Here is a 16507-nt window from a genome sequence, read left to right as displayed (position 1 = left end):
GCTACATTTTCTTGTTCTCTTCTTTCATGGCCAGAGCTCCTTTCTTCGCTTTCTGCCTTTTTTCCATTGCATACCGCCAACTCCTGGAAATACCAGCCGTGATGGGACCTTTGAGGCTTTGTATGAAGCTCGGCCAGCGGATAGTCGACTCGATGACCTGACGGACTTCTTCTCGCAATCCGCCACCCTCAGTATCTCGAGCGATTCGTTGCTCGAAAGGTCCACCCTCGCGTTTCCGAATGCGCTCGGGATCCTCATCTTTCGTCTTTTCGAGCATCTTCATAAACTCTCCTCGTGGGATCTTGAACTTGGACTGATATTCAAAGTATAACTTCTGTCGGAAGGCATTGGGAAGGCGTCGAACCATGTGTCCACGTGTGACGGGATCCATATTCTGAGCCAACTTGGCGTTCACAGTAGCATCATCCAGCCAGTTGTGGCGTGAACAAACCGAATCATTGAACGAGATATTGGGCAAATTATCGATCAATGGCGCGTATAGACGACGGAAGTTGGAGAGTTGATGCGTCACAATGTTTTCAACTTTGCGGGGATCGTCTCCGCCCACGGTCATTCGTGGATCTCCCATGTACGAAATGCCAGCGATGGTGGAATAAAGGTCTTTTTCGGTGAATTCGGCTGGAAGGAGAAGAAGGGCTGTGCGAACTGCGGCGATAAGATTGACTTGGTTCGCCAATCGCACGGCCGGATTATCCCGCAGAATCTTGACAGGCTTCTGCAATCGACCGGCCAGGTAGAGGGTGTTCCACTCTGAGAGGTCTTTACACAAGGTATCCAAGTTGACTACACCGTATTTGATCAACGTACCGTTGATGGTGACATAAGGGTTGAAATATACACCTGCTCCAAATGAATCTTGGATTTTGGACACGGCATACGATCCAAGTGACCCAACAGCCGAGTAGTGGTCGCGGTGCTCGGACAAATTTAGCGAATGCCAATGCTGAGTGTAGGAGACCCCAAATATAAAATCAATCATCTTCTGATTTCCATTCTGCACTTTCGATATGGCAGCAGGTGGTGAAGGGTGAAGATTTGCGATCCCAACGTCGGTCCCTGCACTTTGGGAAAACACACCCGAGCCATATGCAAAGGCATAACGGATAGGTGCCCGGAATTTCCAAAGTATCTGTCTTAACGCTTCCTTGAATTCTTCATTGATGATTATATGTTGATTGACCCCAAAATCCTTTCCAGGAAGCTCGGAGAATTTCGATATACTGAGGTCTGGATTCTCTTCCCAGTCGGAGGGGTTCAGTGTAGAAGAATCGGATTTGGTAGATCCATCGACGGAGGTCTGTCTTTTCTCAGAGAGGTTGCCAGTGTTCGAGGAGGACGGCGATTTCGTATACGAGAGCGAGTTTGGGACTTGTTTCGCTGTGGACGCGTCGAATCCCGGCGGTGGACCAGCATCACGCCTGGCATCTTCTTCAACAGTAGCGTAATGGCGAGCACCATAAGCAAGACAGAGGCGTCGAGAGGCCACGAGGAGAGGAAGTCGAGCTGCGGTGCCATAGGGCTCCTGAAATCCTCTCTTGCCCAATACGCTGGGCACAACTCGCATCGTCATCCTTCAAGTAGTGGTGTACTTTGTTGGAGGAGAGTGATCATGGTCGACGCTACCGCTCACTATGGAGCCGCATGTTTTGTTGTTTGAGTCGTGTGCGCTGCTCCACCTGGTCCAGGCATACGTTGAGCCACGAACTTATCTTACTGCGTCATTGGGAAGGGTGTCCCGATCAGGAAAGAATACGTTGCCGCTTTCAGGGTCAGATCGACATTAATATCCGAATTATTTAAAAGCGGCATGACTCCGCTTTCTTGACAAGGCTTGGTCACTGCTTGGGCTCTCAGCCAAAAAGGTCATCAATCGATTTGACGGCACAATTAGTTATGGTAATGATCAAGCCAGCTCACACTGCGGCACGAGTGAGCCGATTCCAGTCGTTCTGTAATTACCGCAGGTTTCGAGTCTTACGTGACCTGACTCAGCTCCTTGGTGATGACATGAACCGTTGATGAGGGTCGTTTCTTTCTCACCGGTGGAGCCCAAAAATACGTAAGGCCAAAGACATAGGACAGCTACGATGCCATCAGCGACGCCATTGAAGATGAAAACCCCGTTTCCGATCTCATAGCATTGAGTTTCATTAACACCGTTGACGTAGCGGAAGCCTCCATCCCAGCTGAGTATCCAACTCCCTGTTAAGGCTCAGAAGAGGCTATCATTGGGAGGCAGCCATGACGACGACGACGACGACGATGACGTGTATCCTCCGTCTTGGTGTCTCCTGGGCTGTATCCAGTGTCATTGAATAAAGAGTTTGATACAGGCTGGATCGTGCCAGGTTAGGATCGGTGCCATTCTCTCCCCAATATAATTTCACACCAGGATTATGGCAGGGTCCATTTGCCAAATATGTTAGCATCGGAGACGTCTTTTACTATAAGGCGATGACGCAACACATGCTATGAAATTGGCCACGATATCGCATACTGCATAAACAACACGGTCTGCGTAATTCAATTTTGGGTTGCGAATCACGCCAGCTGGTGTATAGCATGGCTTCACAGCGAAGTCGCAAGTAGCCTCTAGCGCAGAAGGATTGACAGAACGATTGTGTATAAGGAGAAGATCAGCACATCTACGGTTTGCCAAGTCAAGTGTGAAACCCAATAGTAAAGATGAAAGGGTGCTGGACAATGACGAAGGAGGTGAAAAGAGATATTACTTGAACCGATCGTTGGATTTGACGCGAGGACGCGGGGACGCAGGGACCCGGGAACTCACAGACTCTGGAATCACCTCTATATTGGGAGGTCGAAAGGCACCGTTGCGTGAGGCGGCAAGGCAGTCCCAAAGCCATACCACAGACAAGGCGACCAGACGTGTACCCCGTAGGTCCGTGGATGGCCCCAATGTTGGAATGTGCGACATCTGAGAGCGAAAGAGTGTGATACTACTTACCGCCTTCGGACTGAGTCAGAAATCGCGTCCCAGCTAAGATCGTTAAACCAATTGGCCGTGATGTTGGTGAATAATAGACTCTGTGCACGTAATCAGTTCAGAAGCAGTGCAGGCAAGGCGGCTTTGAAGCCCGGAAAGAGTATCGGGTGTTTGATTTTGGCTCTAATAGAAAGCCGAGGAACAGAGCGGTAAGCCTTGTAACCGGCGGATAACGATCTTCTCGACGGCAGAAAATTTTTGTCAATAATCAATGGTCAATTGAGACAAGCTTGACGGAGCCGGAGGCACCAACTGCTCATCAACGTCAGGGTGTCACCATTGCTTGAGGCGGCAAAACGCAAGACGGAAGAAGCCTGTTTGGATCCATTCGAAGGACGGTCGAGATCCAAATACTTGAAGAGCATGCTGGGGAAGAGTGGTCTCATTAAACAGTCCGAATTGAGGATCAATCAGTTACGTAGCTGACGCTGTCCCTCAGTTGAAGAGCTCAACATCTGGGTGAAAAGGGCGAGAACAGAGAGAGAAGGTAAGCCGAGAAGCTTATTATGTCATCCACCAAATCAGACGCGAAGCATCAACAAACAAATGTCCTGGCCTTGACAACTCTCGAGGAGAGAACATTGCATCCGGAACAAGAAGAATAATGGAATTCTCTACTCTCGAAGCGCGTCTTGCAACCTTCGGGCCTCCCTCCAAACGCTCAAAATTAGGATGGCCACACAAAACACCCACACCCCAAGATCTTGCCAAAGCCGGATTTTACTATAAACCCTCGAGTACAAGCAATGATAACACCATCTGCTACTTGTGCGGCCGAAGCCTCGATGGATGGGAGACCGACGATGATCCGGTGGAAGAGCATCTGAAACACTCAAGTGACTGTGGTTGGGCTATATTGATGAGCGCTGAACAAGATGGAAATTTGGACACAAACACCATGGAAGACCCCACTGGGCCACAATTCGCAGACGCCCGACGAGCTACATTTTCAATAGGATGGCCACATGAATCGAAGCGTGGCTGGACATGCAAGACCGAGAAGATGGTGGAGGCTGGCTGGCATTATGCGCCAACCCAGGAGAGCGACGATTTTGTTAGTTGTGTTCATTGCAAGCTGTCTCTCGATGGCTGGGAACCCAAGGATAATCCTTTCGATGAGCACTATCGCAGATCACCTAATTGTCCCTTTTTCCACTTCGCAGGTACAACCCCGCCGTCAAAGCGGCCCAAAGCAAAGAAGGGTCGGGCGTCGAAAGTGTCTCGCGCCTCAAAAGCCTCGACCCGATTGTCTTCTCAATCCCATACGACGACGCTTTCTGAAGCTCCCAGCGTCAATGACATTCCAGACCTTGACGAATCCATAGACACAAGCGCTACATCAGTAATGTCAACCGTGTCAACAACTTCCACGACAACTACAAAGGGCAAGCGGAAGGGAACTGGAGGCAAAAAGCAGACGACAAAGTCCAAACGAGCTAGGACGACAAGATCAACTAGGGCGAAGAAAGGTGAACCTGAGCCCAAGACAGCGGAGGAAGAGGAGATCTCGGCAGAGATCTCGGCCGAGCAATTACCAGCACAGACTGAACAAGCAGTCCGTTCAGAACATCGAGCATTACCGAGCCCGGAACTCAGTCCAAATGCTGAAGTAGCATACCCAACTATATCCAACAGCCCAGGCGTGTCAAATGTGATTGGACGTTTAAGCCCCCTAGGGGCTCCTCCACAGTCGTCACCCACACCGGTGAAAACAAACCCACCCGCATTTGCAACTCAGTCGACAGCAACACCTCAGCCATCCAGCAAATCACAGGACCATCGCTCTCCCGCTCCAACAAGTTCTTCACCCTCGTCAGACATCGAAAATGCTCCTCCCAGCACTCGTCCCGCCTCCGCCCGCCCGCCACCACATAAACAAGCTGTATCTGACGCGTTCTCACCTGGGGATCCCATCCCTTTGTGGACCCCTAGCGAGGTCGAATTGATCTTCCGACCCACAACGCCACAACCAGCAGACCTCCTCGCCCTCACAGGCGGAACGCTAAGTACAGAGGAGAAATCCATGACGGTGCCGGAGTGGATCAAGTTCGTGGCAGAACAGGCGGAGGTGAGTTTGCGGGCTGAGGCTGAGCGTGTCGTGGGCATTTTTGAGCGCGAGGGACAGAGAGCAATGGGTGTTCTTGAAGAGATTGTTTGTGTTTGAACTTTAAGGAGACCCCCCGGTATTACTGGTGGAAAGAGTTCACCGACAGTTGAGCCGGGATGCATATGACGAGAGACGTTTCCCATGGGATATTTCCATTGCTTTGTAAAGGCAACGAATATGTGTGGGCGAATGGAGGATGTTCAAGCTCCGCCTCCAGAGCGATTGATTCAGGGGGTTACCACCGGACTACGGACTGGACTTGGACCAAGATGTTTACAGCCACGGTTCAGAGTAGATGGTGTTCTCGACACGTTCGAGCGTATGGAGAAAACTGATGTGCTGACTTTCAAATATCTTTTCATTCACTCATGCTTGTTGGCGCAGTGTCTCACTCCCTCTCGTGATGCAACATCGGCCATAGGCCATCTTTCTTGTCATTCAGCTCAAAACGATGCCCGAAATGGTCATGCTAGCTGGACATCACTGAAACGAGAAGCGCAAGCCTTTCAGCAATTCGATTCAATTCATTGTCGAGATCGCGCGTCTTCACCTCTCCCATTCACTTCTCTTCACGGCAATCAAGTGCACATCGTTTGGGCAACACACATTGCACCTCCAGCACAGCATTGGAGCATGTCTTCGGCCTTTTTAGATGGCGATATCGGCGCCAACAACATCCCGCTCTTCAATCAGTTGGCTTTTCGGTCTCGCGCTGGTGCCGGCGAGGGCCGCATCGAGACTGCGGTAGTTCTCGAGTTCTTGCATTTTGGCTGTCTTTTGATTAGTCGAGACTCTCATTCAGCTTTTTGCTGAGCACCAGGAGAGGGACATGCCATGCCATCCCATCCTAGGCGGACTTACAATGGCTGACTGGGCTGGTTGTGAAAATTGCCTTCTCCCGCTCTCCCAAACTAGGATAAATGCCCTCATTGATGAGCATTTCAGCCACTTCTCGCTTGTTAACATCTGAGCCTTTGCCCATGATAGCCAACTCCTTCCGTGCTTTCTCTAGACACTCATGGTAATATTTGGAGTGATTGATGTTGCAGACTTGGTCCCAGCTCACAGACTTGTGAATGGGGCAGAAATGCCGGGAGCAGAGGAGACAGGTCTCGAGGTATTTGGTGGTGGGAGAGAAGTCGCCGGGATTCTGCTCGTCACAGAGGTAACAAGATTTTACCAGGGCAGGTTTCTGTGGTTTCTCGGGGCTCTTTGTTTCTGTGGAGGCCGAAGGCGCAGGGTGGGGAGCGGAGACGGTTGATGTCGCTGAATCAGGGGTGTTGATGACGATAGTCGGAGGGGAGGCCATATTGAGATAGTTCTGTGCAACGGTAGTGAGATAGATCAGGTAGAAGAAGTTTTTCTTTATGCAAGGCTCTCGGTTCCGTGGGAGAGGATATGTGGATGCGAGAGAAATGAGGTTGTATGGAAGTACGAGATCAATGGACGGCCTTGAAGTAATATCCCAATCTGGGCTTGCAAACTATCAAGTTGCAATACCGTACTCTGTAACCTCGATGGATAGGACAAATGGTACAAAGATGACGGGAGACTAAGGGTCTGTTGCTCTCTTTTATTGTCCACGGACTGGGCAAGATACATCAAGCGTCTCGCCCCAGGCATTCAGCTTCGTGAGACAGAGCGCAGACATGCATGTGAAGCCCTGAATGCTGGCTGGCCTGTTACGGGTGTGGCTTGCCAAGGGGTCAGGCTTTCCCATAGCGAAAGGGGGGCCGTTACGTCGACGAAGGGGAGTTCTCAGAGTGTGTGCGGCTAATACGGTAAGATCTTCGGAGCCCGAGGAGTGAAGGAAAGGACATGGGATGTTTGAAGATGGATTATCTAGGCTATTGTTGGCGCGATCGGAAATAGAAAGAAGAAGAGCGCAGGCAGTTGCAGGAGGGTACCTGGGCCTGCGCCAGGTACCTCGACGTTTATTATAAGCTGTCAGGTACCTCGATAGTGATACCTGGAAGGCGCCCCAAAAAGCTTATATGGCCGGAATATCGGCGAGCCTGGTGCTCCGACTGGCCGTTGGACTTGTATTCTACGCATCAAGATTCCCACGTTTTATACGCTTAGTTTAGATCAACCTACTCCAGACTCTACTCGCAGTCTGACATGGATGGCATCGCGACCTAACAGGAACGATCCAACCTCAACCTTGGAGGCTCTGTACCTCAAGAACGCATATCCGTGGGCCATTTCGTCACAAGACCTCTTTGCAGGACGCCCCGCCTTCACGATGTCTCGTTTCGAGTCGGTTCCAATAGAGTAGATTCCTCAGACCTTCTCGCACACAGTTATAAACTGTGACACAACGCCTACATCATCAAGTCAGCGACCACCTTCAATCTCAAAATGCAGTTGATGAACGGTAACCATTCCACATACCGCTCATAAACAACGTTCCGGTCGAAGCATCGTGAATCGCAGTTGTCACGCCAGGCAATACTTCACCCGCGCCATCCTCGATCACTTTGAACAGCTCATATTGATATTTGTCTGCGATTTCTCTGTTCTTCCGCCTGACCCGCCACACAGTTGATGGCGGAGGAGTTGCGTTCAGCGGATCATCGAACGGAGCCAGCGATGCCAGAGCCTTCGGCAGCGCGGCAGCAAAGATATCACCATTGGCATCCTCGGATAAATTATCAATGGGGTAGTCGAGATCGATATAGTGGACCCTGACCAATGATCCGTCGGGAGATGGTTTGAAGACAGTGATTCCTCCCACCCCAATGCTGGGTACGTAGAGCAGCCCATCACTGCCGAGATGCAAGCCATTAGGGAATTTGAATCCTGAAGCCACTTGCTTGCATGAGCCGCTGGCCGAGCAATAGGAGACATCACCGGTTGCCAAATACGGGGAAAAATGGTGTTGCTTGGATAGGTCAGTGGCATTTGTCATTTGCAAAATTCTTCCAGGAGAGGACTTACCCAGCCAACCTTGTGGCGCCCATGGTCGTTCGTGAACCAAAAGCTGCCATCTTTGGCTACGGCGACATTGTTCGGTGTCGCAATTTGCTCGTTGGCAAATGTCTTCACATGTCGCATACTATCAGCGCCCGGCTCCGTTGCGAAGACGTCAATTGTCGCGTTCCCTCCCGTGACGGAATTATCAAGTAATTCTCCCGTTTTGGCATCAACAGACGGTCTGGCGTTAATCAACCATAACTGGATATCTGAGCCGTCTGGGGAGGTGACACCCGTCATTCCCACAACATGAATCCGGCCATCACCGTTAACGCCCGAGAAGCCTGGGGTATTGAGCACACGATAAGTGTAGCCTCCTGAACTCGAGGGGTTGTCTATATTCATGGCCACAACGTGATCGTTCAATGCCCTGCCTGTGGCATTCAGGCGATGAATACTGCTCCCCCGGTCAAAACGACCGGAACACAAATTGCATGTTGATTATAGAGATCGTGGCGGAACTTACTTGGGCATCCAATCTCTCCGTGCCAACGGGTCCGAGCACGCCAGAAACAACGTTCTGGATTTCTGGTCCAGCCACATGTCCTCGCAGGCCTGGACATTGGGGTCGCCGCTGATACGATAACATCTATACGGAAACTCTGACACGGGGAGAACATTGCGGCCGACCCCAATCACGATGAAGAGGATATCACGCAGCACAAATTGATACAACACCGCCCCAACGGCGAGGAGGATCGAGATGATTTGAAGTTTGGATGAGGAAGACATCGTGTTGGTTTGTTTGGACTCTCTGTCTTCGTGAGGAGGAGTGAAAACCGTAGAGTTGCTGCTGCCGACGTGGTCAAAAAGCCGTACCCAAGTTCAGGTTTCGATGTGGAATGCCTTGCTTGGAGCGGGGCATCCCAAAGTCCAACGAATCCGATTTATAGGATCGACACTTGGGGGGTTTGTTCCCCGGTGAGTTCTCGCGCACTCAGACTACAAGTTGGATCCATTCAACGATACCGGGCATAAGCTGTGGTTCTTATGCAATCCGGGCATGTATGGTGTACGGAGAAACTTAGAACACCCCTACGAGGCCTCCTGCCACGCAATCTCCAACATTTTCCCGGATTGAGCATCATTTGTCCTCGGTACGCTCAACTTGAGCGTGAGATTCGCAGACTTTGCGCACAATGTGATGACGTCCCTAAATCCCGGTAGGGATCTGATACTAGTCTCTTCGTGACCCTTCATACACCATTGCTGACAAGTACAGGTTAGCCGAGAATAAGGAAGGAAGGCGATGGACGGAATGGCAGACGGTATGTATATTCAATTTATATGGTATTTTAAACTGAAGACACATTCGCAATCTTTTCCGGGACAAGGTACTGCATGAAAACCCCTTGTCTGGTCATGTCACCACTCCTATCCCTTATTGCAAGTATTCGTCACCAACTTCTTGGGCCATGACATCAAACATGGGCTTCGCGCTGAACCAGCCTGCACGGGGAGTACCGACGCTCTTGTATGTGAAAGCAGCATCCTCATCGTCGATCGTAATAGTCGCACCGCCACGTCCAGCCGCAGCCGCGTCAGCCATGAGTTGGGCGTGGCAGCACTTCTCAAGACTGCAGAACCAGAAGATTGCGGCCTCGATAGTCTGGCCGCAGGTGAGAAGACCATGGTTCTGGAGCAGACAGGCCTTCTTGTTTCCGATAGCTCGGGCAATGTTCTCACCCTCCTCCTTCGCCAACACAACACCCTTGAATTGCTTGTACACGGCCAGGTCGTTGTAGAATGCACAGCTGTCCTGCGTGATGATGTCGATCGGGCGGCCCAAGGCGCAGAATGAGCGTCCATAGATGCTGTGCGAGTGGGCGGCGCAAACGACATCGGGGCGGGCCTTGTGAACGGCTGCGTGGATCATGTATGCTGCGGTGTTGAGGAGACGATTTGGCCCGCCATCGACCACGTTGCCCTCGTGATCAACCAAGATCAGATCCGAGCGCTTGATCTGGCTGAAAGCAAGACCGAATGGATTCACCCAGAACTTGTGCGGGTCGACAGGGTCACGCAGAGTGATGTGTCCTGCCACACCTTCGTCGAAGCCATATTTGCCAAAGAGACGAAATGCGAGAGCTAGGCGGCCTTTTAGGTATTCTCGCTCTTCGTACTTGTCAGTGAATCTGGGAGGGGAGGGGAACTTCTGGAGTTTGATTTCCGTGCCCCCTTGAGTTAGTTTGGGCTCGTCTGGCGCCGTGCCTTCGGGTTGAGATCCCTTGGAGGGAGTGGTGGTCTCTGTGTAGGTTGCCGTGGGTGGTGCCATGTTGATAGTATGTGGGAATGGTATTCAAGTGCGTGTGATCCTAGAGTGCAGAAATGGTTAGAGAGAGGAAAGAACGGTGAGCCTGAGCAAAAGTCAATGTTGTTACATGGAAGATGTTGTGAGATGTGGGGATGTGCGGGCGGCGGCAAAGATATGGGATTGGAAATGTCAACGATCAAGTTATGGGGCCTCGGACTTGGTAGCCTTCTCCCCCCCCCCACAGTGGCTCTACTAGCCGAGTTGCAATGTTAGCTTTTCAAGTCTCAAATCATCAGCGACGCCCTTCGCCGAAGCTAGCCTCTGTATGGACCCAACTGATCCTGCTTTATCGGGCGGCTTTATTGGGTGTTCCGACAGTCTGCCGACGGTGCCGCTGGATGATGGACAAATAGCAAAAGACAAGAAAATGTTAGTGTCCTCAGCCAATCACCGACCACTGAAGGTTGAAATCGGGGAGAGCAAGAACATGTTGGATATCTCAAATGGATGGCCCTTGATAGTCGTGGCTCCACGTGATCGCAATCAATGCTCAAACTCATCGACGGGGGCATTATCTTTTTGAAAAAGCCTTCCATGCAGAGTCACCAGCAATATTCCGTTCTTATGTCGTGTATCTGGGCCGGCTTGTATCCGCCCAAACGAGCAACTTCATCGCTTTGAAACTTTGAATCGGGTGGAGCCCACCCCATTCGGCCCGTCAAATAACCTCGGATATCACTCTCCACGCCGCTCGTGCATGAGGGCTACCATCACGTTCACGGGCGAGGTCCTGAACATGGAGAGCCAACTCCAGCGGTCGTTTGCCTGCCGTCCAAAAAGGGTCATTGCCAGTATCGCTTTCCGCAGGTAGCCGATGCTTGGAGAGATTCTTCGAAATACCAAATGCTTCCCCTAGGGAACTCACCATGTGGTTTTCCTGTGGTTTTCCTACCCTAGCAGCAGCTAATTCATCAATCTGCATCTGCCCCTTCGATTCCGATTATATAACTTTCCTCAGGTCTGGAATACTTTCTTTGTTTGTTCGTTGTCTCGATTGCGACTTTAATGTAATGCGGAGGAAGCTCTGCGGAAGATTCGAAGAAATAGTAGATCAAGCCCCATTTCGGCGAATCCTTGGGATGTCAGCAGTAAAGCTGACCAGGAAAAAGCTCCTAATGCCAAAGATCATCGAATCATATGTAAACCAACCGGTTGTGACGTTCAATTGCACAAGGTAAGACCATCATTTTATTGCTCGAATGTGTTCCCCTGTCAAGTGGTCCTCGAACGGTGGTCATGGTTAACTTTCAGCGGATTGAAGCTCTGTAGATGCCGGTCAACTCGACAGCATCAGCTAATTTACGCAGGTGAGAACATGAATCAGATGAGGTCAACACATAACCGTTGTGGGAGAGAAGGGTTCGTGTGAATTGGTACTTGAGGGAGTCGACGCGTTGACTCCGTTGGCCACAAAGTTTCTCTTGAGGGTATTTTGATTCGATGACTTCACCGTGCTGTCTTGCATGAGAGCAGCTGAAGATATCACATGGCTAGCAACAAGAGCAGACCTTGAAGAGCTGAGCCGTAGCTTGAGAGTGAAAGGCACTTCAAATGTGCTTGGCTGCTAAACTCGAGCCCCTAATGATCGAGAAAGGCTAGCGCGGCCAAGACTTTGTTGCAGCGTATGTTCCCTGCGTGTGGTACAGCAAAGGTTCCAGAAATTGTGGACTCTCTCAATCAAGCAGATTTTCATTCCTTTATCAACTCCTCTCCCTGCCGTCTTTCATTTTGCGCAGCTTCTCGTTTTCATTTGCTCGATTGACTTCAAAGCTTTTTAGTATGTATGCCGCAACCCGGCAGGGGTTTCTCTCATGGAGAGCCTTTCGCTCCATCCCATCAGCCTCCTCTACATCCGCTGCTCTCACACAATTCCGGATCCCCTCAATTCGTCGAGATGTCTTTTCCAAACCTGTCATGGTCCATTACTTCTCATCGTCCTCCCGATATCGCCAAAATGCACTTGCCGAAGATTTGGGTGCAGAAGATATTTCTGAAGTGAATCGCGAATTTACCAAATTTTCAGAACTGGGAGAGACGGGTGTTATTGATCGGAAGATCGTTGATACGCTAGTCAATAAGATGAACATACATACCATGACAGAGGTCCAGCGCATGACCATCAACGAATGCCTCGACGGCTCAGATGTGATTGCTCAAGCGCGCACCGGAACGGGCAAGACTCTGGCCTTTTTAATGCCCATCGTGCAACGCCTTCTAAAGCATGACGATCTGCGAAAAAGGCCGGCCACTATCGACGATATCAGAGCTCTTATCATTTCCCCCACCCGAGAACTGGCTGAGCAGATTGCCGCCGAGGCAAAGAAAATCACCTACGGGACTAACGTTCAAGTGCAGACTGCCGTCGGCGGGACACAAAAAGGGTACCATCTGAAATTGATGCAACGAGCAGGTTGTCACATCCTTGTTGGTACACCTGGTAGAGTCAAGGATCTGTTGTCCGACCAATACAGTGGCGTTCGCCTCCACAACATCGACACCTTTGTCTTGGACGAGGCCGATCGACTCCTCGACATTGGCTTTGCTCCCGATATTGCCGAAATCCAGAGTTACATGCCACCTCTTAAATCTAGAGATCGCCAAACGCTTATGTTCTCAGCGACAATGCCCCGAAGCGTGGTCGGACTCGTACGGCAGACCATGAAACCGGATTTCAAATTCGTCAGGACTGTAGATCCTGACGACGCTGCCACACATGAGTCGGTGCCACAGCGAGTGGTGTTCCTACCGGGCCTCCAGAATCAGCTCCCTGTCATCACTGAAATTGCAGTCAAGGCCATTGAAGCGCATAAGCGCGACCCGGCAAACAACCCGCCTTTCAAAGCCATCGTCTTTTTCAGTTGTCTGAATGAGGTCAAGCTGGCGTACCAAGTCTTACAAAATCTGCGCGATCGAGGTGCTAGCCGAGGAAGGTTTTTCGGCCCTCATCCATTAGCACCGTGCAAAATCCTCGAAATGTCCTCCCAACTGTCTCAGAGGTCGAGGACATCGAACTCGCAAGCTTTCCGAAACGCCGAAAGTGCCATGCTGGTCTCCTCCGATGTCGCCGCCCGAGGAATGGATTTCCCTAACGTCACACATGTCATTCAAGTTGGTATGCCCAAATCAATAGAAGACTACGTCCATCGGCTTGGACGAACCGGCCGTGCGGGCAAATCCGGACAAGGCTGGCTCCTTCTTCCAAACGAAGATAGGTCCGAATGGAGGAAATTGATTAGAAGCATCCACGCCCATAATATCTCCGAGGATAACACCCTGGAAACGGGGCGTCTTGACATGACTCAACCCTGTACACTGACGCCAGAAACGGGAAAGATCATGCAGATGGTTGAGTCGGGCGTCAGATCTGTCAGTATACAAGACAAGGCAGCAGCTTACATGACGATAATCAGTTATATGGCCGGCCAGGGTCGCGGCATGAGGTCAAAACAGGATAATGTTGATATGGTGAATGATCTATCCAAATATGGTTGGGGACTCGAGCGCCCACCCTCGGTGCCTGCATCCTTTGTCTCCAAGCTCGGATTACAAAACGTGGAAGGTCTAGAAGTTAGAGATGCACCAGTCTCAAATTTCTCGCGTGATAGACGCAGGGCCAATTCATTGGGAGGATACAGTGAACGCGACCCCTTTGGCCAAGGTTTCTCCGGTGGCAAAGGTACATTCCAGACTTCGAGATCTATCCGTCGCGATGATTTTAGTAGAGAGCGACCATCGGAATGGTAAACTCGCTTTTCGTCCACCACGAGACGAGTCACCGTGACGGAACAAGAACTTTTGAACAGCGAATTGCGACCCGGAAATGGCTCGAACGTCGGCCGATATCGAAAAGAGGAGTTACACTTTCAACAACACTTGCCGTCGACAAGGGTGAGCTTCAGCTCCTCCTCTTTGTTTCTTCCAATTTCGGTGACCGCAAACTCCTTGGGGATTCCTTCATCGTTCCAGAAGCAGATATGGCTTTTTTTGGTTTTCGCACAGCGTTTCCTGCCCAGACCAAACCACGAAGCTTCAATGAATGTACCGGGAATTTTGTCAACTACCACAACATACATCACGTTCAATTCCCCTCCGAAGAACTAGCGTATACTTCCTTCCTCCATCTCTTTTTTCTACTGGATCTAGAAATCCTGTCTCCATCGCCTACGGCATATGATTGGAACAGAAGCATAGTGGAAGGCGTTTCTCAGATTTGATCACTTGAGCTTCTTGACGGCCCACACATACTTCCCGACTTTTGTGCCATCTGTGAATTTTTGTACATTTACATCGATAGGGGGGCTTTTGAGGTGCCTTTCCTTTTCTTGTGTACAATCAACAGCTTAATTCAAATTTTTCGCGCCCAGGAGAATGGGGATGATCGGTCATGGTTACATTGGGAGATGAATTTGCATTGAAATGAAGGCGGCGGATTGGGGGAAAACAGGGCGGAAAGAAAAGGAACTAAGATAGAAGAATGAAAAGAATCTCCTCTGCACAATTGGGGCGCTCGTATATGACTTTGTCTTTTGATTTTCGATCCGTAGTCATGCAGGCGGGCAAGCAGCGGCAACCCAACATTCAGGCTCCTCGACACAAATTCCCTTTTGGTTTCTACGCCTCAGAATTTTCGTCCCTCTCCAAGCCGTACCAATCATCATAGTGGGGCCATGGATAGGTTCAGACAGGTCTTTCTTGCACCGTTGCTATACGTCCATGTTGGGCTGGTAGTATCCGGATCAGACTCGCTGTCTATCAATATTTCGGTGCTGCAGAATCGTGTGCGCCTTTTTATGGCTTTCATTCTTTAGGACAGATCACGTCCTCGTGCGAGTAGGCTGCCGGCAATTGAGATTTGTGAGGGAATGATGAGTGCCTTAATGCAAAGGACTGGGCCTGAAAAAAGAGGTTTGATGGAGACCATTGAGACCTAAGACGACGGTTGGCAGGTTCTTTGAAATGGCTTGGTTGCACATCAAGCGGCTGGAATTTGATGAATTCAAGGTGTTTACAATGACCCGGCGTACGACAAGGTCGGTTGACCCTTGCCCATGCTTTGAGCCGTCGAGAAATCTGCTACTCTTGTGGCTTGAAAGGCAGTTCAGGAGAAGAGGTCATGTCCGATGTATCCGGCATGGGCCAACTTGGCATTCGAATGCCTTTGACCTCGGATTCTTGAACCAGCTCACCATTGAAACAAATAACTGAGCCTGAAATACTGCTCGGTGTGATCAGGACCTAGCACACGGCCGTTTCGCCTGTTGGATGGTTTCGAGATGTCTCCGGTCCGGATTGCTCGCCGGTTGTAGTAGTAGACTTTTCCAGACCTATCGTCATCGCATTGTGTCGCCTCAACTGATGATCCCCAACCGACCTTCCCACTCATCCTCCTTCTTGATACCATTTTCTCCACCTTTCCTGCGTTTCTCGTTTCGTTTACGCCTCTTTTCCTCTCTTTCCGCGGCTTCGGCTTCTTCGGCCTTTTTGATTCGAGTTTGGATGTCAACTTCTCCGAGTCTTCTATCCTCTTCCTCCTGCTGTCGTTTTCGAGCTTTGAGCATTTCTAGTCTCTCTTTCACATCTTGTAGCGTAGCTCGTTTGACCTCTCCAGATTGACCTGTATTAATGAGATGTTGCTTGGAGTTGAGATGCTCAATATATTGCACGTTGTCCTTGTAGGTCAGATCACAAGCCTCACAGTAGAAGCCAGCACCTTTCCCTCGTTTTCCTACAGACGACCCGGCTGGGACGAGGGTGGACTTGCCAACCATGCTCGCCACGTCCAGCCTCGAGCCTCTCGCGGAAGTCGCATCGAGCGACGACAAATCGACTGGTTTGTGCCATTTCCTTCCTTCTAGCTTTGCTTCATACCGAGCTTTGGCCTCTTCTCTGCGTGCCTCGTCCTCCTTTTTGGCTTTAGCGGCATATTCTGCTCTGTCCCACGTCCTGCGGAAGTCTGTATCGGAGGCAGGGGCACCGTAAGCTGATTTACGTTCGGCCATATTGGCAACATCGATAGGGGAGGTCTCGCCTTTAAGGACACTATGGCGGTGTCTTGTGACGAGGTTGAGAGCGTGTTTGTCGT

The 16507-nt window shown here is 50.6% G+C and overlaps 7 protein-coding genes across 7 annotated transcripts; 2 read left to right on the top strand and 5 right to left on the bottom strand.

Moving 5' to 3' along the window:
* Position 1: 1 nt before the first annotated feature.
* On the bottom strand, positions 2-1591 carry Z518_06958 (uncharacterized protein; the record flags this gene model as incomplete). The annotated part of the gene is made up of 1 exon (XM_013415088.1): positions 2-1591. One exon carries the CDS (start codon positions 1589-1591, stop codon positions 2-4), a length of 1590 nt encoding a protein of 529 aa, XP_013270542.1.
* Positions 1592-3632: 2041 nt separating this feature from the next.
* Z518_06957 (uncharacterized protein) lies at positions 3633-5192 on the top strand (the record flags this gene model as incomplete). The annotated part of the gene is made up of 1 exon (XM_013415087.1): positions 3633-5192. The coding sequence occupies one exon, from the start codon at positions 3633-3635 to the stop codon at positions 5190-5192; it is 1560 nt and encodes a 519-aa protein (XP_013270541.1).
* A 591-nt stretch (positions 5193-5783) lies between these two features.
* Z518_06956 (uncharacterized protein) lies at positions 5784-6444 on the bottom strand (the record flags this gene model as incomplete). The annotated part of the gene is made up of 2 exons (XM_013415086.1): positions 5784-5905; positions 5997-6444. The coding sequence occupies 2 exons, from the start codon at positions 6442-6444 to the stop codon at positions 5784-5786; spliced, it is 570 nt and encodes a 189-aa protein (XP_013270540.1).
* Positions 6445-7491: 1047 nt separating this feature from the next.
* On the bottom strand, positions 7492-8843 carry Z518_06955 (uncharacterized protein; the record flags this gene model as incomplete). Its single annotated transcript, XM_013415085.1, has 3 exons — positions 7492-8019; positions 8076-8508; positions 8578-8843. The coding sequence occupies 3 exons, from the start codon at positions 8841-8843 to the stop codon at positions 7492-7494; spliced, it is 1227 nt and encodes a 408-aa protein (XP_013270539.1).
* Positions 8844-9492: 649 nt separating this feature from the next.
* On the bottom strand, positions 9493-10386 carry Z518_06954 (uncharacterized protein; the record flags this gene model as incomplete). Its single annotated transcript, XM_013415084.1, has 1 exon — positions 9493-10386. One exon carries the CDS (start codon positions 10384-10386, stop codon positions 9493-9495), a length of 894 nt encoding a protein of 297 aa, XP_013270538.1.
* Positions 10387-12339: 1953 nt separating this feature from the next.
* Positions 12340-14169, top strand: Z518_06953 (uncharacterized protein; the record flags this gene model as incomplete). The annotated part of the gene is made up of 1 exon (XM_013415083.1): positions 12340-14169. One exon carries the CDS (start codon positions 12340-12342, stop codon positions 14167-14169), a length of 1830 nt encoding a protein of 609 aa, XP_013270537.1.
* A 1604-nt stretch (positions 14170-15773) lies between these two features.
* Positions 15774-16424, bottom strand: Z518_06952 (uncharacterized protein; the record flags this gene model as incomplete). Its single annotated transcript, XM_013415082.1, has 1 exon — positions 15774-16424. One exon carries the CDS (start codon positions 16422-16424, stop codon positions 15774-15776), a length of 651 nt encoding a protein of 216 aa, XP_013270536.1.
* Positions 16425-16507: the final 83 nt, after the last annotated feature.

This window comes from Rhinocladiella mackenziei, assembly GCF_000835555.1.
Source record: "Rhinocladiella mackenziei CBS 650.93 unplaced genomic scaffold supercont1.5, whole genome shotgun sequence".
Taxonomy (NCBI): Eukaryota; Fungi; Ascomycota; class Eurotiomycetes; order Chaetothyriales; family Herpotrichiellaceae; genus Rhinocladiella; species Rhinocladiella mackenziei.
Note: the sequence above shows the minus strand (reverse complement) of the source record. Positions and strands in the feature narration are given on the sequence as shown.